Source organism: Peromyscus californicus, unplaced genomic scaffold (genome assembly GCF_007827085.1).
Source record: "Peromyscus californicus insignis strain IS unplaced genomic scaffold, ASM782708v3 Scaffold_7__1_contigs__length_154581171, whole genome shotgun sequence".
In the NCBI taxonomy this organism is placed as follows: Eukaryota; Metazoa; Chordata; class Mammalia; order Rodentia; family Cricetidae; genus Peromyscus; species Peromyscus californicus.
Genome location: NW_026294595.1, coordinates 17,399,190 through 17,420,885, shown reverse-complemented (window position 1 = coordinate 17,420,885; position 21,696 = coordinate 17,399,190). Strand labels below are relative to the sequence as shown.

At 41.4% G+C, this 21,696-nt stretch overlaps 1 protein-coding gene across 1 annotated transcript; it reads right to left on the bottom strand.

Annotated features, from left to right (window-relative positions):
- Positions 1 to 4,255: 4,255 nt before the first annotated feature.
- On the bottom strand, positions 4,256 to 6,235 carry LOC128100402 (sperm motility kinase X-like). The gene has a single exon (XM_052722529.1). It carries the CDS (start codon positions 6,233 to 6,235, stop codon positions 4,256 to 4,258), a length of 1,980 nt encoding a protein of 659 aa, XP_052578489.1.
- Positions 6,236 to 21,696: the final 15,461 nt, after the last annotated feature.

Here is a 21,696-nt window from a genome sequence, read left to right as displayed (position 1 = left end):
ATGTCAGTAATGGTGGTGATGGTTGTCATAAATGTCACTATATGAACTAATGTGGATATTATCAAAAGATGAAAATACATTTGCCTGTGTGTGAATTGGAGACCCTTGCACATTGTTGGCAGAGCAAGCATTGATACAACCATCATGAGACACAGTGCAGAGATTTCTCAAAATATAAAACCATGTCTGCCCTGTGATCCAGTCATCCCAATATCCTAGACATAACAAAAGAAAGGAGGTCAGGATGCCAAAGAGACCTGTGTACTACCCCATGTATCTGAGACCTATTCATGACAGGCAGGCTATGTAGTCAACCGGCATGCATCGAGGGGTGAACTGATACAGCACAGTACAGGAATCCTCACAAAACCAAAACCAGACCTGCCAGATGACAGATGCTGGCTGTGTCTCACAGGAAGAGAAGTGAGCTGCTTTTTGAATTTCTTCTGACAGTGATTTGGTTGCAGGTGGCCAGGGCTCCTGTCATTTTGGAAGCCTCTCAGTCTCTCATTCACATGGGAGCACAGAGCATCCCTTGTCCCTTGAAGGAAACTCTGCCCCCTCAACAAGATACAAATGGCAGGGCAGAAATACAAATTGAGGAGGGAAGCAGGTTACAGGCTACACAAAGGCAATGCCTTGTGATTAGGAGTCAGGGCCCGTTTTGTGAGCATTTCCACACCCAAATATAAGGACCTTTTTGATGATGCTGAGATAGGACAACTGCAGAGAAAGTTGGAAGTATTTCAAAATGAATCCAAACCTAATCCTTTAACAATGTGTCTACCCTACATCCACATGTCCGTTGAAGAAGAATGTGATTAGGCCTTATGATTTAGGAGGTACAAACCTGTCACCCCAGTACCCAGGACTCTGAGCAGGAGTATCAGGAGTTGTAGGTCAACCTAGGCTACACAGCAAGACCCTGTCTCAGAGAAAGAAAGGGAAGAGGAATACGGAGACTTGTGGCCAACTTGAGTCAACCTGAAGGACTTTATGCTAAGAAAAATTTACCCTTAGAAGAGAGGAACACTGCGTATGTGGAGCCTAAAACAAACTCTCCATTAGTGATAATAGCGGGATGGAGAGATGTTTCCAGGATGTAGACGAGGCAGTATGTAGGAGGAAGAGGGCAGAGATCTAATGCACAGAATGAAGACCAAAGTACATCATGCAGAATGGGGCTGCTCTCACCACAGGGAGAAATTCAGAAGATATACATGCTGACCAATTCCACTATCAAAATATTCATACAGATATAAATCAGGACATCAGAGCATGTGGTTCAAATATACAAAGGAATTTATTGTAACAAGAAAACAGTATCTTTATTCATACTGTGCCGTGTATCTTTTTGTCCAGTGCCTGTCTTTCTTGGTAACACTTCTGCAGAGCAATCTTATGCCCAGCTCTCTGAGGATATCCTTGATGGCTGCTCTTCACCTGGATACACAATGCATAAAGTCATCAGTCACTCAGCTCTCACTATCTAGGACCTTTCCTTAGAGACTGTCTTCATGGTTCAGTTCTCTAGGTATTGGTTGATGTCACTCTCTAAAAGGGGCCCCACTATAAAAGCCCTCAAACTGCTGTCAGTGTTCTCTATGTCTGTCCCTTGCAGCCGGCAGTATTTGGGATGAAGAAGTGGTGTCCCTGCCTAGGTGATCAAGGGAACAGCTGACTCCATGCAGTAGATGGAGGGGACTTGAGAAGCACCTCACCATCACATGGCTCCTGACAGGAGAAGAGAGGCATCACCCTCAGTGAGGTAAGTCTCCGAGCTGCCTCAGACACTGTTCCCCCAAAACAAGGGGTTAGTACAAGGGCCTGGGTGCTACCTGCATCAGTAGACATTTTCTCTTGTTGCTCTTAGTCCATCTGCTTGTAAGTCTCTGGCCCAACTTCTCTGTCAATCAGAAGAAGCCTCTTTTATCAAGGAGACCTGATAACAAGGCATTTTGGTAAGATGACCAAATGCTCAGTTGTCCATCATCCTGTAACAAATCACATCTTCCCCATGGCCTGAGCAGAGGAGCATCACCTGTGTGTCCCCCTTCCATCCAGTGTGTTAGGGCTTGAGTGGCATCTCCTGCTCTAAGCACCATCCAGTTGAAAATGTCCCTTGCTGAGTGTAGTCCCAGGAGTCTCTTGGGTAGTCCCAGCATAGGGTCACACAGGCAGCAAAGGATTTTCCCAGCCTGATGCCTGGAGACAAAGCCTCAGCAACAGCAATGTCCCTACAGGATGTCAGAAAGAAAACAGCTGAATCTTTGTGAGAGGTACTGTTGAAAATAGTATCTTGTGGTGTACTAAATTGTGGTTTTGGGGTACACTAGAGTGTGGGCCTAAGGAGGGGTGTGGATTTGACCTCTTAAATCACTTTAGTTGTCTCTGAGTTATCTTAGGAGGTAGGAATATGGCAAGAGACCATGAGCCACCCCAGAGGAAGCCCTCACTGTCAGGCCTGGGGTTGCCATTGTTTTCCCATCAACAGATTCTATCCACGATCATGCTTGGATAGATTCAGCTCCATCTCTGAATTCAACTGTCAAACACTCCAGACCTCACCTTGCTTCCACTCAAAGCACAGCTGGTGGGCCTTACCTTGCACAGGAACGGATGTCCTGGGGCAAAATGTGCACCATGGCCTGTGCTGGCTTCACATGGCTCTGCAAAGCAATAGAGCAGGGTGGTAAGTGATTGTGTTGGAGGTGGAGACAGGAACAGGCTGAGTTAGAAGGATTTGAGGCATTTCCAGGAGGGAAATCACATGAAATATGAAATTATCTTGCTTGAATGGGAGCCCTCTCCCATTCAAGCAAACTTCACTAGTGTCAACTGTGCATGAGGTACATTGGGAGAAGTGTGTGTGTGTGTGTGTGTGTGTGTGTGTGTGTGTGTGTGTGTGTGTGTGTGTGTGTCCCTGTCTGTCCAGATACAGAGTACAGAGGAGTGCATCCATATGACTCAGATTGCAAAGCAACAAGCAGTTCAACAGTAATAGTGCTGGGGTGTGTTGTGAAGGTGTCTGGATCTGGTGGGGACGGGAAGCAAGCTGTCTAGTAGTTCAGGATGGTGCTGAGAGCCGCACCATAACTAATGGACTCACCTGTTGCCACACACTCTACCTTCCCAAATGAGCACCAGATGGACACTCCCTGCAAATTCGTTCCTCTGTGTCTGGCTCCAACCTGGTCAGCAATATTCATCGTGAACGCACACAAACTGGGCAGGCCCTCTGGGGTCCTCCTCTGCTTCCGGTGTCGCTGTCTCTTCTAATGGCTCACAGGTACACCTGGAGACAGGTAGCTGGACTGATCATCTCACTGTGCGTGGAAGGTCCTCTGAGGCCTGTTTTCCTAATGATCACAGCACTCCGTGGATCCTTGTTTAAAGGATCTCGGGTCCCACAGAGTGCTTCACTTTACTGGCACAATTGTGGCACCAAGAGCCATCATGAACCTACCTGCAAGGGAGAGTCAGGAGGATCATGAGTCTGTGAGACTTGCCTCCCAGAATCCTTTCTCAGTCCTCAGGGTCCAGGTGATCTGAGAAAGGTGTGGCATTCCCCCTCCTCCCCAGTCTTCATCTGCAGACACAGGAACACTTTGCTCCTAGTTTCAGCCTGTGATATGAACACAGCTTCCCATGGCACACAGCCATCTGAACTTCCTACTTGGCTCTCTCCAGCGCCCGTGTGCATCCTCAGCATGCTGCTCTCCACTCTCTGGTTTCAGTTATGGGGAGCACAGTGCTCCAACAGCACTTGAAATAGACACAAGAAAGGGGCCTCTTAGGAGAGCACGCAGGTCTTCTGCTTAGCTGTGCTGGCCCTGTGCAGTCTGATTCCTCCTGAGCGCCTGTCCCATTGCTCTCTTCACCAACCCTTCTCCTCATCCATGCCCAGCCTCGGGACACTATCCTCTGCTGTCTGTCTACATCTAGGTCAAGTTTCTCAGGAAGGATACTGTGGGATTTGCTTTCTGGTGTGATAATATAGTATCACCTATTCCTATAATCTGTTTATTTAAAAGCATATCATTTAGTCCAGGAAACAGCATACTGAGTAAAGGTACTTGACCCCAAGCCTAGGGACCTTAATTCATTCCCTAGGACCCACATGGTGTAAAGACAGAACTGATTCCTGCATGTTAACTTCCACACACATATAGTAAATAAATATTTTTTTCTTTAAAGAAAAGATCATTAAAAAAAAGGGGGGCCTAGATACAAAAGTGCATTGGAGCCCCTCCACCTACCTGTTGCCTTGGCTCCCTCCATGGCCCTTTAAGCTCACAGCCAGGATTTTGTTGCAGCCTAGGCGCTCCCTCTTTTCTGTTGGTAAGCAGCAACATAAACTTCTCAGGCCTTTTATAATCCTGCTCTTTAGGCTCTTCCAAATCCGCTTTCTAAAGGGGGCTCTGGGTGCAATCTGGCACTGGCCACTGAAGTATCCCTGGGATGTTTCTGGGGAGGATGGGCTGAGGTCTTTTTCTTGTACAATGAGATCCTCATCCTGGGCCTCCTTGCTGGAGAATGGGGGTGATCTATCCTGTGAGGTCATGTTGTTCTTTGAAGCAGCTGTAGCCACACTGTGGGGCTGTCCTCTGAGGTCCTCCTGAGGTGCGGTTTGTGGGAGAGATGAACTGGTCTTTTCACCTCTCCGACTAGCTGTAGCCACGCTGTGGGGCTGTCCTCTGAGGTCCTCCTGAGGTGAGGTTTGTGGGAGAGATGAGCCAATAATTTCACCTGATGTGTTGCCGTCTTTGCACTGAACTTCCTCCATTGGGGTGTGATGAGATAAAACATCCTGTGAGGACACCTTGCTCTTTGATTTGTTAGGGCCAGCTTCGGACACATTCCGGGATAACTTGTTGGAATAAGTTTCCAGTGCTGAAGACACGCTGGTACATATTTCATCGGAGGTGTTAATAGTGCTCTCTGAATCCCCCGAGGAGCTGTTCATGAAAGTAGCCTCATGTACACGCTGGGGGCAGATTCTGTGAACTGGGTCTGTTTTCTTGTTAGGGCAGTTCAGGGCGGGAGGCGTACTGTACCTCCCCTTTTTATCATTCTCAGGACTCTCAGGGAGAGTGGGCAACATGGAAGAAGTGGGAAGGATAGGGACACTAGATCCCCTCTTTATAGTCACTTTAGGTATTGTAGGAAGGCCTGTAATACGGTTCAAGGTTCCAGCAGCCTGCTTGGGCTGAAGAGCTTTTATAATGTCATCTCCCCAGGGTGACTGCTGCCTAAGAATCAAGTAGGTGGCCATCACTTGATCAAACTTCTTCTCCTGTAAAGATTCTAGTATCTCTCTTTGTTTATAACCCATGACACCCATGATGACCATCACAGTGGGGTCTGGGTAGCTGTCCTCATTGTTCTCTCTAAAGGGATTGGGAGAACCTTCACTGCCATGCTTCAGCCATTGAAAGCCCACAACGTCACCTATTCTTGGTCGTTGTCCAGGATTTACAGTTAACAACTTAGCAATAACATCCCAAAGCTCTGGCGACAGCTTGAATTTAACAGGGTACTTTCCTGCCAAGATTTTGTCCTTTAGTACCCCAATAGTAACTCCCTTGAAAGGGAGGCACCCTGTCGACATAAAGTAGAGTACAACCCCCAAACTCCAGATGTCGGTTGCTCGGCCATCGTAGCCTCCACCTTCAAAGAGTTCTGGGGCACAATAAGGTAGGGTCCCACAGAAATATGCTAGCTTCTTCCCCATGGTGCCCAGCCCAAAATCACTGAGTTTTATATTGCCTTTGCCATCCACTAAAATATTTTCAGGCTTTAGGTCCCTGTGAGCAATCCCTTTCTTGTGACAATACTGGAGGGCACATACCATCTGTTTAAATACCTTACGGGACTCCTCCTCCTGTAGGTAGCCAAACTCCACAATCCTGCCCATCAGCTCTCCGCCTGGGGCATGTTCCATAACCATGTAAGTGTTATTTGTGGTGTCGATTATGTGCAGAAGTTTAATGATATTGGGATGGTCTAGAGATTTCATTATTTCAATTTCTGATTTGATGAATCTGTTCTTTGCACTTTTTGGAAGAACTTTTACTGCTACCTTTGTCTGGGTGAGTAGATGGCTAGCCAATTTTACTTCTCCAAATGCTCCCCGGCCAAGGGTCTTTAGGATTTTATAGTGCTCTGTCAAAGCCTCTTCGTCAAAGGAGTTGTACCGTAGGGTGTTGCCTTGACCCATTTCCCACCTCCTCATCTTTGTTGATATAAATGCTCGTACCAACACCAACTAGTGATGCAAGATAAAAATTAATTAAAAGCGGGTCTAGGAGAAACATTTATAGCTATAAATTCCTGCAGTTAAAAAAAGGTGGATGTCCAAAATAACCTAATGATGCATGTCATGGTCATAGGACAACGAGAACAAGCCAAACCCAAGAGACATAGAAGAAATGCTCAAGTCCAGAGCAGAAATTGATGAAATGGGAACTAAAATAATACAAGGACCAATGTAACAAAGACTTGATTATTTTAAGAATAAATATAACTGATGTAATCTTAGCCAAAATAACGAATAGGAAAATTTAAGATACAAGTTAATAATATTAGAGACAAAATAAGAAACTAATAGAAAAATTTAAGATACCAGTTAATAATATGGGAGACAAAATAACATGGTATTACCAGAGATACAACTGAAATCCAGACATCTAGACAATCACTAGGGAATGTTTTTAAAATGTTCCAGTGAATTGGAAAAATCTAGAATAAACTTCTAGACACATATTAGCTATCAAAACTCAACTAAGAAGATATAAAGCACCTAAATTGAAAGACTGTCAGAGTCAGAGGCAGTGGATGACAATACAAACTGTTTTCTGCACAAAGCAGGGCACTTGCCCATCTGAGTTTACAGCATTGTGACCTGCTTAAGCTCACTCCAGACAAAAATCTCTGCATGAAGAGGGGAGGTGGGACAAGAAGTCACACCCCTGATGAACTATTGACAACTGATAGATTCCAGGAGAGGGAGAACACATTTTAAGGGTGTGGCCCCTGGTAGGTGGAACCGACCACTCTCCAGTGGAAGGCCATATATCCAAGAGTATAAGGACAACAGAAACTGTATTTGAAGGTGAAAAACAAAACAAAAAGACACAAATATGGGTGGTAGGAAAGGGAGTATGGAAGATCTGGGAGGAATTGGAGGGAGGGATAAACATGACCAAAACATATTGTATGAAATTCTCAAAGTACTAATTTAAAACAGAAAAAAAAAAAAGCAACAAAATCGAAATAGCAATTTAAAATAATCTCTTGACAAACAAAAAAGTCCAGGGCCAGACAAACTCATTGGTGATTTCTATCAGACTTTAAAGAAGAATTCACACTTGTGGTGATATTTTGTGTGTGATCTAACAAATAAAGCTTGCCTGAAGATCAGAGTGCGGAGCTAAGCCACTAGTTAGCCATAGAAGCCAGGTGTTGATGGCTCACACTTTTAATCCTAGTACTCGGGAGGCAGAGGCAGATGGATCTCTGTGAGTTCAAGGCCATTCTGAGCTACATGAGATTGATCCAGTCTAAAAGAAAGACAGAGGCAGGTGTTGATGGCTCACACCTTTAATCCAAGTACTAGAAAGGTGGAGACAAGAAGGGAAATGGCTGGGCAGAGAGAGGTGGGAGGAGACAGGAGCTCATTGCATTCAGTCTGAGGATTCCTGGAGACAGAATGTTGCACACTTTTAGTCTGAGGATGGCTAGAGTTAAGAAGTCTCTCTAGTTACTGGCTTTTTTGTCTTAATGATCTTCAGGAAAGCTTTGTTAGAGCATACACAAAATATCACCAAGATACCAATGCTTCTCAGATGATTCTATGAAATGAAAAGGGAAGGATGCTTCCAGACTCATCCTAGGAGCCTGTATTACTCAGGTACCAAAACCAGGTGGATACAGTAACAAGAGAAAGGTATAATTAACGTCCTTGGTGAACACAGATGCAACAGTCCTTAGAGTACTGAATACTTCAAACTTCAACAGCACTTAAAAGGACCATACTTCATGATGAAGATGGGTTCACCCAGTCATGTAAGGGCTGCAACATATGACAACTGATTAGCAATGTTGTGCAGAAACAGAAGGGCAAGAATCATATATTCAGCTGAAAAGAGTGAAATTGTCATTTTTCAGGGGAGAAACGCATGGACCTGGAAATCATGGTGTTGTGTAGAACAGGCCAGTCCCACAATGACATTTGTTTTCAAGTCTTGGATCTTAGGTTGGGGAGGGGACCTGATAGTAAAAGGGGTATTAGGGATGTGAAGGGGAAAGAGGAGGGGGTAAGTATATAGAGTAGGTGAATATTATCAAAGTACATTATGTGCAGATACAGAAATGTTATAGTGAATACGTTTTACTTTTTATGCTTAATATTTACTAACAAAATCTTTAAAAAGTAAAAAGAGACAAAGAAAATGAGTAGTTAGAAAAAGAAAAATGGAAGATAGTTAACAAAGAGAATTTAAAATATGTAAAAATTAACTTCTAAAACCAGAAAATTAAAATACAACAAATAAAACAAAAAATGAAACCGATACCCCCAAAGCACAACCAGCAAAGTGAGAAAAAAAAACTCACTCTGTCAAGTACAACAAGTCACCAGCATCCGAGTCCAAAACTTCACTAATATCCAGCTCCAAAACTTTCACCAACATCCAAGTCCAACAGTTTGCCACCCAACAGCTCTCTGTACTAGAAGGACAAAACCCAGCCCTAGGCAGTGTGTTATATGCACAGGTGTCAGTCATTCCTCACAGTGGCTCCTTGTGAGGTCAGAGCAAGCCATGGACCAATGAGGGATGGGCACACTCCTGTCAAAGGACTGTGTTAGCTACTCTGCAGTCACTGCTACCAAGTGAACCACAGAAAGTAACATAAGGAAGGTTTGTTTGGGCCCACACTTTGTGAGAACAGGGAAAGCATGGTGGCAAGAGTAGTTGGTGTTAGCATGTGGCTGCTTACACTGTACTGGTCACCCCACCTCCAACACCAGGCTAACAAACTGCTTCCTGGAGCTAGACCCCCTCCCTAAAGCTAGGCCCCAACTTCCCAAGACAATCACCTGCTGGAGACCACAAGTCAAACACAGAAGTGTCTACATGGGACATTTCACAAGCAAACCCTAGGAAGGACTGGCTCCACTTTAACAGTAGTAACAACAGAAATGGTAACAACAAAAACATGGTCCCCTAAAGCTCTGTGTTTTATTGGGCATAGACTCTGATATCTATCAGTAAGAAAGTGAACCCAGAGGATGTTCCAGGGACCTTTGCAAGTAGGATCAAAAATGCTGTGGTAACAGCTGGCTGTTACAGACCTCAACATATCTACATTCAAAGTAGATATGTTAAGATTCAGATATGTGGTGTACATGAGGTGTATTTTGGGGTATATGAGGGCTGCTTTCTTGTTCTAACATGACAGTTTGTTATATGTTCTCACATGATCCTGGGAAGGACTGAACTCTCTTTCAGGCCCTGTTCTATAGGTGACACTTTCTGTCACGATGGTGAACCTCCTGCGTTGGAACCTCCAAAGGCCCCAACTCCCAATATTATCATTGATTTAGGAATGAAGATTCAGCATGGATTTGGAGGGACACATGTTCCAATATGATACCCCACAAACTAGAGCTGGTCACCACTAGACGTGACCTGCCTGACAGACATCAAGCAGGATCTCAAAGACAAGGTAGAAATTCCTTATGTAAGGTCTGAGGACCTGCCTGTTATTAAAGTTGTCGTGTTGAGATGAAGGAGCCTGAGGAGCAGGGTAAAAATATTTGCCTGGCCAGATTGATATGAAAGTTTGAATGAATAATAGACACTTTAGGCAGACACACAACAGGTAAATTCTGAGAGTCCCTTGCATTACAGTGAATGGGGTCCATTTTCACAGCCATTAAGAAATATTATCTGGCCTTGTCTCTTGGGCCATTTGTGTAGCCTCTTATTTGAATAGTTAAGAGGACACATCACTATGTTTTATAAAGCCATTGGCTTCCTTTTCTGAAACTGCCCATTCGGGGTGAAGCACCAGGGGCTGTGTTTGTCTGAGTGCTTTGTTATGAGGAAACCAGGAGCAAGCCGATAGTTACAAAGAAATGTGGAGACTCGCTCTCATTGCAAATGCTATTCTTCACACAAGCCAGTTCCTTCTTTTCCACCTTCCAGGAGTCTTCTTCCTTCTCCAGTCCAATGAACAAAGAATCACATTCTCTTGATAATTTGGGTTTCAAGTTCATGTCTCATGTATTTGTATGTAAATGGGTTTATATATTTATGAGTATAGCAGTATGTTACTAGGAGTCATTTTATTGCTATATTCCTTTATCAGAACAGTACTAACATCTTCCTCCTAGGCCCATGACACATCATGTCTTAGGATCTTGGGCACTTGAGCAGTGTCAGGTAAGAGTTCCATCTCATGGAGCATGCCTTAAATCCAATTTTAAAACGTGGTTTGTTACCCCCATAACATTTGTATCATTGTTGTACCAGTGTATTTTTCAGACAGATCTCTGTTGTAGGTCTCAGGGTTGTAGTGGGGTGAATTGATGATTACTTCTCTCATCCAGTAGTGTAAATATTATCTTCCAGTATCGTCAACACTAGTTTTTAGAGTAGAGTTTCTAGTTGGGCATCAGATCGGTTTTCCCATGTTCAGTGGCAGAAGTAACTGGTGTCTCCAGCAGTAGGACCTTGCCACCAGGCTGTGGAGAGTAACCAATAACCTTGGCAATAGTTGATGCTGTATGGGGGATATGGCTGTGACCCTTGGGGCTAATAATTTAACATTATGGTACTGGAGGTTTTACTTTGTGGCATAAGATGTCTGGTGTGTGCATTGTCTCCCTTATTATAGGATAACTCCATTAAATGCCTTTTACATATGTATATATTTTATGAAGTTGATGGCCAGTGTCCGTGTCACTTCCCACTCAGCCTCTGAGTGCTTTGTTATGAGGAAACCAAGAGCAAAGTGACACGGACACTGTTCATCAACGGGATGACTTTGCCCAAGCTCGGTCCATGAAGAGGGTCCAGTTCCCTGCAATAACAAGATGAAGCCCCCTTCCAGGAGAAGAATGAAGATTTGACAATTTATGGCCTTGATTGTGAGTAGGATGGTTACTTACAAAACTTAAACATAGAAAAGTCTCTCTTTAAGATGATGTCGGTATTCATACTTTCTCTGAATGTTGTTTCAAATGGTCTCCTTTCATCCAGCACCGTATTGCTCATGGTACATGCATGGTCCCAGTGAAAAGCACCACACAGACAATGCAGACTTTAGTAGATCTCACTAGAGCCTCATGGCACCTACCAATGTGTCGTCACCTAATGCTGGAGTATTGTTCTTTTTGGTGATTTCTATAGTTTTCTTTTATTATTAGCATATAAAGGCATGTATCTGCTGCGGTATTCGCATGGAGTCAGGGGACAAGTCTATGGAGTCAGCGGTCTTCCTCTACCTTTGCATGAGTTCCAGGGATTACACTCAAGTTGCCAGGCTTGCATGGTAAGTGTCTTTACCATTTCAGCCATTTTACAAGCCCCATGGGATATTATTTTATTGAGTCTATCTTTTCTAGTTAATGTGTCTGTTCCTGTAATAAACATCATTACTAAAAACTTTTATATTACTGAGGACTACATGCCCAGAGGTGGCAGTGCCCTAAGTGGGCTGTATCCTCCCACATCAATAAATAATAAAGACAATCTGCAGAAATATGGTCACAAGCCAATCTTATCTTGATAGCTCCTCAATTCAAAGTCCGTTTTCCCAGGTTACTATTGGCTGCATCAAGTTGACAAAAACTGAGCAGGAACTTATCCATTAAGTGATCTTAAAAATCAAATTACCTCAAGAATAAGATTCATTAGTAGAGTATTGGATGTTGGGTTATATGAAAGGACCTGTATGTCCATCCTTAGAATTAGTTAAAGGAGCCCATTTCTCATTTTAGTATCTAGCTTAGAAGTACATTAAATAGAGTAGAATTAAGTGTTGGGATGTGGCACAGACTCTGTATCAGCAATCAATGAGAGTTTGGAGCTAAGAATTACTAACCATTGGACTTACAACCACTGGATTGTTATCAAAAGGTTTGTAAATTATTCAAAATATAAGTATCGAATACATAATACTTTCCAGGCATGGGAAACAAACAAACAGGACCATAGGGAGATGTTGCTACTACTGAAGGGGTAGAAATGATTCTTTTCCGTTTCCAACAGATTTGTTTTCTAAGTAGATTAGGAGAAAACAGCTAGTGGCACAAATGTGTGGAATAAATACAACTGTAATGTGATTTATTGATTATTTTATTACCTCAGTGAAGATTCAAAATATCATGGTCTCTCAACCAAACAGGAGATTGTGATCTCTGTGTTTTTTGGAGTTTAAGCTGCAGTTCTTAATTTCTAGTGGATCACTGTGGTTTGGCATATGCCATGCATATTTTCAATCACACTTGAGTAGAACAATGGCTGATTGACACAGGTAGAAATAGGTAAATATTTGGTTTCATGGGTCACATAACTAGCACAGTTCCTTTTCGCAATGCACTGCCAGGTTGGACCCTACTTCTTGTCAGACTCCTTTATTTGGGCTGCAATATCCTTTCTCTGATTCCTTTCTCCATCTCGGAGGCAGCATACTCCACCATCCTGTTGATTTTCTTCTGTCATGTCTGCACTTTTCATCACATATGGTCACCTTGGAGAGCAGGCTGGCCACTCACAGTCGTCCCCTGGGAGAAGTGTTTGCTCGGCTCTGGTCTAAAAGGATATGTCATAGCTACAGAAGAAGTAGAACTGGTAAAATTTTTCACATGTTGAATCAGAGATAGACAGTTTCATGCTCAGGAACAGCATGTAAATAAGGGGGTGCAAGGGACGTGCCCTCTGCTGGCTGCTGGAGAGCTACTTAGGAAGCAGGAATTGAACCTAAAATCAAGCAGAAATAGCACTTACAATTATTTTATGGTTAGTCTCTGAATTTTAGCTCTTTATTATTAGAGTCTACTTTAATAACCAATTTTGAATTCTAAAATTCTGGACACTTTAGTTTCTACTTACCTTAGGTGGGAGCTTTGAACTTCAAATTACAAGGACCCCTAAAACATTTGACAGTCTTGATATTGTGGATTAGAGAAATAATCAAGCCTTGGGGTCTGCAGTATTTGTAAATTTGGAGCTGAAATAATGATTTTCAGCAAGAACTGGATTTTCTGAGCCTTTACTGCCTGTTGCAAACTCTACCAGAACCTGAACAACCCCCTCGGACTGTAAGCTCTGTCTGCTGAATCTTGAAAGACACTCTCCATAATACCTTTTCTACATCTAAGTTGTTTTTAACCATAATAAAATTTCAAATGTTTGAGAGATTGCAGGTAATATCTGTCTACTTCCATGCTACAACAGCTATCTAATATCATTCCAAAATTTCTAACTTACCCTTTTTCCTTTTTGAAGGAAGGGATGAGGGGTGGGCTGGAGGGGAAGGTGGAGGGTGTGGGGGTGGGGGTGGGGAGGAACAGGAGGAGGCATGATTGGGGATCTGCTGTTGTAAAATGTATTAATTTTTTTTTAAGAAAAAAATTAACATCAGTCTCTCTCCCCATATTGTTCCCCTGTTTTTATCAGAGTGTGGGAGTTTGCACATAGGTTTCTGCTCTAGGGCCTCAGAGACATAAATAACAACAAAGAATGAAGAAGAGTAGTGTCATAATAGAGTATTAGAGGTAGTAAACACACAAGAGTAGCCTTCCACAGTCTAACTTGCTAACCTGCACAGAGCAGAGAAGCCAGGGTGGAGCCCACATGAGCCCCCATAGCAGTGACCAAGTAGCACTGTCTGGAGAGTACCATTCCAAGTAAATGCATTAACAGGTGGTGTTACACTTGTATGTTTGACCCGATATACTAGGTAATTTCCCACCCTTTATTAATTCTATGTACCAACTTTACTAGGTCAGAGGGTATCCATGCATCCAGTCCAACATTATTTTAGCTTTTTCCCCCCAATGAGGAAATATTTGAACAACTTGAGTAACATTTAAATTGAAAGATTTTTAATAAAATGAATTATACACCAATAAAGTAGTGGCCTTCATCTTATTGCCTTATGGTGTAACTATAACAAAAACAATGGAATTTCTGAAAAATGTATATTTCTCTGAAGACTGTCTTTGCACTTCATCTGAAATGTCAGTTCTTACTAATTCTAGAGGACATTGCCTTTGGACTTGAACAACAGCACTTCAAGGTGTCCAGCCTACTATTACATCATACAAATTTGGACCTTAACATAGTGCACAATTGGTGAAAAAAAACAACCTTCCCATTACACACACACACATACACATACACACACACACACACACATACACACACACACACACACACACACACACACACACACACACACACACACACACGCACGCACGCACACACACACATTCAAAATTCAGTAGGGTAGTTTTGTTAAGTCAAATTGATGTCAGTAACGGTGGTGATGGTTTCCAGTAAGAGAATAAGTCAGAATAACAAAATCTGGTGGGATAATTCACAGTTCCTAGTCCACCAAAAAAAAAAAAAAATCTGTTCAGGTTTAGGACTATTTTGTCTTTGTTTCACAAATGTGAATGTATATACAATTAAAATTGGTACTGTCTCATTTATTTGATATTTTCAACCTTTTAAAAATATTATTTATGTATTCAATAAATGTTTCATTAAGTATATAGACATCTTTATTGAAAGTATTCCAGTAATTCACATGCAAAATAAAACATAGCAATTCTTGTTGGAGGAACACAAGACAAATATCTTGAGAAACAGAGAGATCTCCATAATTAATGCTAAAAGCCTGAATGATTTTCTCCACAGAACAAGAAAAATAAAAGTTGGATTCTTTTGCTCCTTTTAATAAAGTGTTGTTCCTGAGGATCTAGTCAATGTCATGAAAGAATAAAAATAAATGAAGGCCATTCAGATTGGAAAGGAAGTGGCACAGCTATTACTGTTTTTAAACAGCATGGTTATGATGTATTTTCTAAGAAATCCACAAAAAATAACGTAACTAAAGAGTGAGTTTAATGAGGCTGCAGAAAAGGTCAATAAACAGAGATAAGTTGTATTTGTAAATATTAGCAACAAACCCAAAAGATTACAATTAAATAAGTAATTCAACTTGTACTATGATATAAGTACATGAAACCATTAACATTAGCTTAAGAATGTAAAGAATAGGCAAATAGATGTAGAGATTTGGTCTTTGGGTTGGATGAGTCCATCTTGCTAATCAAATTAGTGTTAATTAAAATTCTATTAGCCTTTTTTGCAAAAATTGACACCCATTCCAAGATGTAACTAGAAGTGCAGAATATCTAGAACAGCTGTGATGTTGAATGTTAAGTGTGAATTTTAATGGATGAATGAATGCAGCAAGGCCTGGGATGCATTTTTTAGTGTCTATAAAAGAGTTTCTCGAAAGACTCAAGGTGAGTCTGAGGGGCTGAGGTGGAGAAGATCTTCCAGGTTGGTTAGGCAGCAGCCAATCACCTGGAAGCACAAAAAAGAACCAAAAGAGAAGGCAAATTGATTTCCTTCTTCAAGAGTTGGGATAGACAATTTTGGCTTCCTGAACTTCAGAATTCTAGGTTCATCTACCTTTGGACTCTGATCTAGGACTTATACCGATTCAGTTTCTCAAACTTGAGATATCACACTGAGAATTGCATCAAGAGCTGTCTTGCTCTGTAGACCTTTAACTTGGAATTATTTCCATACTATACCAAGTCCTCAGCTTGTAAACAACCTGTGGTGAGATACCTTAACTGCCATAATTATGTGAACCAACTCTGGTAAAACCCTTCTCCCATGTTTACTACATATATTCTATTGCCCTTGTTTGTCAAGAGAAACTTGACTTATGGAATAGCCAGAAATAATTTTTCAACTAAGTACAAGGATGGGAGATAGCTCAGTTAGTAAATTTCTTGACTTGCAAGCAGCACGATCTCAGTTAAATCCCCAGACACCAAATAAAACAGGCCAAGTGGGGTGGCACATACATGTAATCCTAGTACTGGGGAAATGGAGACAGGCAGATCTCTGGGAGTCACTGGGCAGCTGGTCCAGCACATTTGGTAATTTCCATAATGGTAAGAGGCCCTGTCTCTTAATAAAAGGTGGATGGCACCTGTGAAATAATACCTGAAGTTGTCTTTTGGCCTACACCTGCATGTGTTTATAAGCATCTACACATATATTTACATCTGTATACATGAATGCCATGAACACACACACATTGTACAAAGTTGAAGAACCTCTTTGAAGACTCCAATAATCAAGAACTATCATACACATTTATGGCAATGAACTGAGAATCCAGAATTATAACTGTATATTAAATTTGCATAAACTGTCAATGAGAAAAGAAGTATGTTTTTCCATAAACAATAATGACATAAAAGTATATCCTTAATATCGGCCCAGACCACATAAAATTTGTTGAAATAACTTTTAGGCTTAAATATAATAATTATGGCTATTAAAAAGAATGTTTATAAGACAAAATATGATATCCTGAGGTAAACAAAGATCTCTTAGGCACAATAAAGTTCAAAATGTATAAGAAAATATAATTTATGGATGTGAAAATTTTGCTTTTCAAAAATACACCATTTAAAAACAAAGGCTGGAGAGCTCATTGATTAAGTACATTGACTGTTCTTCCAGAGGACCCAGGTTTAATTCCTAGCACCTATATAATGGCTAAACATCATCTATAATTTCAGTTTGAGAGGATGTGAAGGCCCTCTTCTGGCCTTAACATGCACTGCATGCATGTGGTATACAACCATATATACAGGCACAACATACATACACATGAAATAAATTAAATTAAAAAATAAACATGTAATCCAAGGCTGGGGATTTAGCTTAGTTGGTAGAGCCACTGCTTATCACAATGAAACTGGATTCCATCCCCATCACTGCCTAAGCTGGGTATGGTGACAGATGACTGCAATGGCCGCTCTTTGCAGGAAGACGCAAGAGTTCTTTCTGAGTTTGTCATCATCCTGGGTTGCATAGCAAATTCAAGGACGCCTCTGGCTACAGAGAAAATTCTTGTCTCAAAAAAAATGCAAGCCAAAATCAGTGATAAAATATAGTTCTCTCTCTCTCTCTCTCTCTCTCTCTCTCTCTCTCTCTCTCTCTCTCTCTCTCTCTCGTATGTGTGTGCGTGCATGTGTGTGTATGTCTCTCCCTCCTCAGAATTTAAGTCAGCTTTAAAGTACTCACTGCAGCTAAATTATAGCTGAGAAGCTGAGGACATGACAGTTACTAGGTCCTAGGGGCTGAATCAATAGTTGGGGTAGTACCAGAGTAGCTATCTCCCACTGTTGGGGAAGCAACCTGCAGTTACTCACTTCACAAGGCAGGGTGCCTCAATTATCCAAATCTGATGCCTGAAGTCCAAATTTTCCCAGAGAGCCACTAGTCTCGAGTTCATAAAGAAAGTTTGATTCTACTATTAGTGAAGGGATTGGAAGCAGCAGCAACAGGGCAAATCTACTCAGTAGGAGGAAAGGCCTAGTGGGAGAATAAACTTTCTTCTGACCTACCCTTTTCTTTTATCTGGGCTGCTACCAAAAGGTGCTTTCCACAACAGAGGTGGTTCCTCTCACATCAGTCAAGGCAACCAGGAAGGTTATGTTTGTGTGGCTCCATACTCAGTTGAGTCTAATTTGTGTCAAGTTATATTAAAACCAACCATAATAACATATGTCACACAATAAAAAAAGAAAAGTAGCCACGAAGGACAATAAAAGATGTCCACTCTCATTACTCAACAACAACAAATCATCATTTTAGTCATAATGACACACCAACTAACAGTGCTGTGCTGTAACTGGAACTGTTTATACTTCACTGGTTAGAAATGATTAAATGCTGTGAGAAAGTTGGGTCATTTCTTTAATAGTTACAATTTACCTACTTTATCATGTAGCTATTCTAGTTTTTGATGTTTACTTAAAGAAAGTGAAGCTCTACACAGTGTCCATAGTCACTATTCATATTCTCTCCAAACTGGATATAATCCCCATGCCTGCTAGCAAATCAATGGGTAAACAAATCATGGTATATGTACGCATTGACATACATGAAGAGAAAAGCCATGCAGGTGGCATAACACATCACAAGATCACTTTGGGGACTTTTAAAACAATGCAAGTTGAGCATGTACTGTGTGATTGCATTTATTTGAAAACCCCCAAAAGACTAATCTAGCCCACAATCATGGAAGAAGAATCAATGTTTAGGATGAATGATGTCAGATGAGTAAATTGGGAAGGGGTAAAGCTATGTTTTGTGACTATACAATGTAGCCTTTCATCATTTTAACAAAACACCTGAGATAAACAATTTACAGCGATGAAGACTTTATCCATGGTCACAGTTCCAAGGATTTTCAAGTGGCCACAGCTTAGCCCTGTGATTTTCGACCTGCAATGGCACAGTACAGTGAGTGAGGAGCCAAGAAGGGTTTTTACCTTCACAGCAGCCAGAAGCAACAATAGAGACGGAAGAGACAAGGATCCCATCAAGAGCACGTGTCTAATGACCTAACTTCTTTTCACTAGGGTCCGTTCCCTGACAGTGCACAAACCTTGGTGAATGGGCCTTTGGAAGACAATCAAAGTCCAAACTACACTAACAATGATTAAAGCATTCTCTGTATAAGCTGTAATGATGAGCATATAGGTGTAAATATTTAGCAAAAATTTACCAAATTATACAGTTTAAACATGCATATCATACCTCAATAAAGCCAAATAATGAACTTCATTTAAATATTAATCATGAATCTCAAAATTTAACCACTAAGAGATGGTCCTATCTTTCTCATGGAGCCAACAAATGTATACATTAAAAAATTTCATCATGAAAAATTAAAAGTTAAGTGTTTATATCTGATTAGATAAGCCTTATTTAAATAGTCATTTGATTTAAATCTGTTTCCTTTCTTTTCATTCAGTTTAGAAATACATCTTTAGAGCTTCTCCATAAGCAAAAATATCCAAGAAAACCAACAAATGAGAAAGGAATACATAAGAAGTAGACACAGAAAAATCAGCTGTTTCAGCCTTGTCTGCCCTCGCCACTGATTGCCAAGTTACCTATTCAAGCCCAGTTATGCTATTCACCTTCTTATGATGGAAGAGGAGAGCCATGCTAGTTGATACTGAGTTTCACAGATGAAGTCAGCATTTCATACCACAAGCATAGATTACAGGATTAGCAACGCTTCCTTTCAAAGGTAAACCCTTCCTTCCTTCCTTAAAAAAATTTGACTATTTTATTGCTGTCAAAATTTTCCAATTTCATAATCTGGAAGTTAACATGTAAAATGGCTAGCCAAAGCAGTAATAGATTATCTTCTAGATTAGATTGCTAGACTTTGGGCTAATATTAACTCTATTACATGATTCTTTCTTGTGCTCTCAAGATTGTAGGAATATAGAGAAAACCTGAACATTTCTCCATGCCCATGCACTTCCTACTCAAGCCTTACATTCTAAATATTCTAAAATTTGATGGTTTTGTTTGATTATATTTTATTTTGTTATCTCTTAGAAGCCTATTCTTTTCTAATGAAAGACAGAAAGGGAGTTGATCCAGATGGGTGGGAAGGGTGGGGGGCACTGGATGGAGTAGAGGGAAGGGAAACTAATCAGATATATTGTAAGAGAAAAGAATCTATTTTTAATAAAAGGGAAAAAAGAAAAAGAAAAAAATTCTGCTCAAATTAATATTTTCTTTCTTGCTAGTCCTAACTTGCTAGAACTTTGTAAATTGTGTTACTGGAGTGGCTGTTACAAGTCCCAAAAATATGAATTGGAAGCCAAGAAAAAACATGCTAAACATGTGACTGGGCTTTCAAAAAATGTCACATGACACCAATTCAGGGGTTCCCTGCCCTCTGCCCTTTGTCCAGAATCATTGGCTTATTCACATTGTTGCTAGTCCATTTGTGCATGCACACACAGACACATACTCACACACATACCCCCCCCCCACACACACACACACGGGTGCATGTGCATATACCAGACATTACATTTGTTCTTTTCTCATGTTACCTAAATCGTCATAGTAGTGGTCAGATTGCTTCATAATTGCGTATATGCCATGATATAGACTCTTATGCAAAAAAACAATTATTTAGTCATAATACATTCATGTACTTAATTTTTTAAAGGGTCTGTTAGATGCTTAGGGTTTTTTTTTTTATTGATTCTTTGGGAAGTTCACATCATGCACCCCAATCCCACTCATCTCCCAGTCCGTCTGTATCTGCCCCTCACCCTTGTAGTGCCCCCCACAACCCAAAGGAAAGCTAAATAGGAATTAAAATAAGATAGAAATGAACCACAATTAAAAAAAAAAAACTTCCCTCCTCTATCTTTCCTGCCTCTTCATTACATATCACCTCTTCATTCATCTTAGTGTCCTTGGGAGCTGCTGTATATCATGCAGCATACCCTTTTGTCTAAACAGCTTTACTTGCAAATGTTCATTGTCAGGTTCAAGGCCTCTGGCTTTGGGACACCATCAATACTGGACGTCCCCTGACATTCCTCTAGGATATCCTGCTGTTGCCCTGAGTCATGGAGATCCTGTAGTTATGGTTCTGCAGGACCAGTCCCTTCACACACTCCAACAGGTTGTTGGATTGTGCCAACTCCAAGCTCTGGATGTGTGCCTAGGTGGCAGCTGAATTGGTCAGTCTAGGCTACTGGGACCACTCCTCTCAGGTGAGGGGCAGAGCCAGCTCTCCCAAACCCATGGTGAGGGGTAAGGTGAGCTTTCCCAAGTGTAGGGAAGCAGTTATCCTATTAGGGGCAGGAGGTGCTTTCCTGTGCTGAGGTCATCAGGGTCTGTTATCCCAGGGCAGGTGATAGACACAGAGCTTTGTTTCTTGTGCAAATGAAGCTCAGACCATCTCCTCACCTTGAGGCCTAGAGGCTCTCCAGAGCAACTGACTAAGAACAAAAGAAGTTTTCATACATCAAGGTAGGGTGGAGGAACATTCCTGAGGAGGCAGAGAACCAGAGAACCACTTGGCCAGGGAAAGAAAGAGCAGGCATTTTTCTGTAGAGACAGACAGAATGGCATGGCAAGAGAGAAGAGAGAAAGACAGAGGTTCTGTAGAGGGTAAGCAGATCTTGGATAGAGATTTCTGAGTGCCAGGAGTAGAGAGTAGTGGACATGGAGAACAAGGAAAGAGAGGACAAAGATGAGGCTAGAAGCATAGGAGTTTAGTCCTTAGAAGGACTATGAGCTAGGGAACTGGATGGAACTGAAGCTGAGTAGACATGACTTAAGACCAGAGAAATAAAGTAGATGGATAAAGAGCTTGGTGCATCTAGATTTAATCATGTCCTGAATGCCTGACGGAGCTATAGCTGTATTGATAGAATTTTGTCTTAGAGGAATAAAGTTAACAGACATAAGAGTACATAGATTTTTTTCCCCTCAGATATCCCATGCCAAACATATCAAAATCCCCAGGACCCTGGGTATTCCATAGGCAAACAGTTAAGCTTCTCAGACCTTCTGCTGATCTACTAGGTAACAC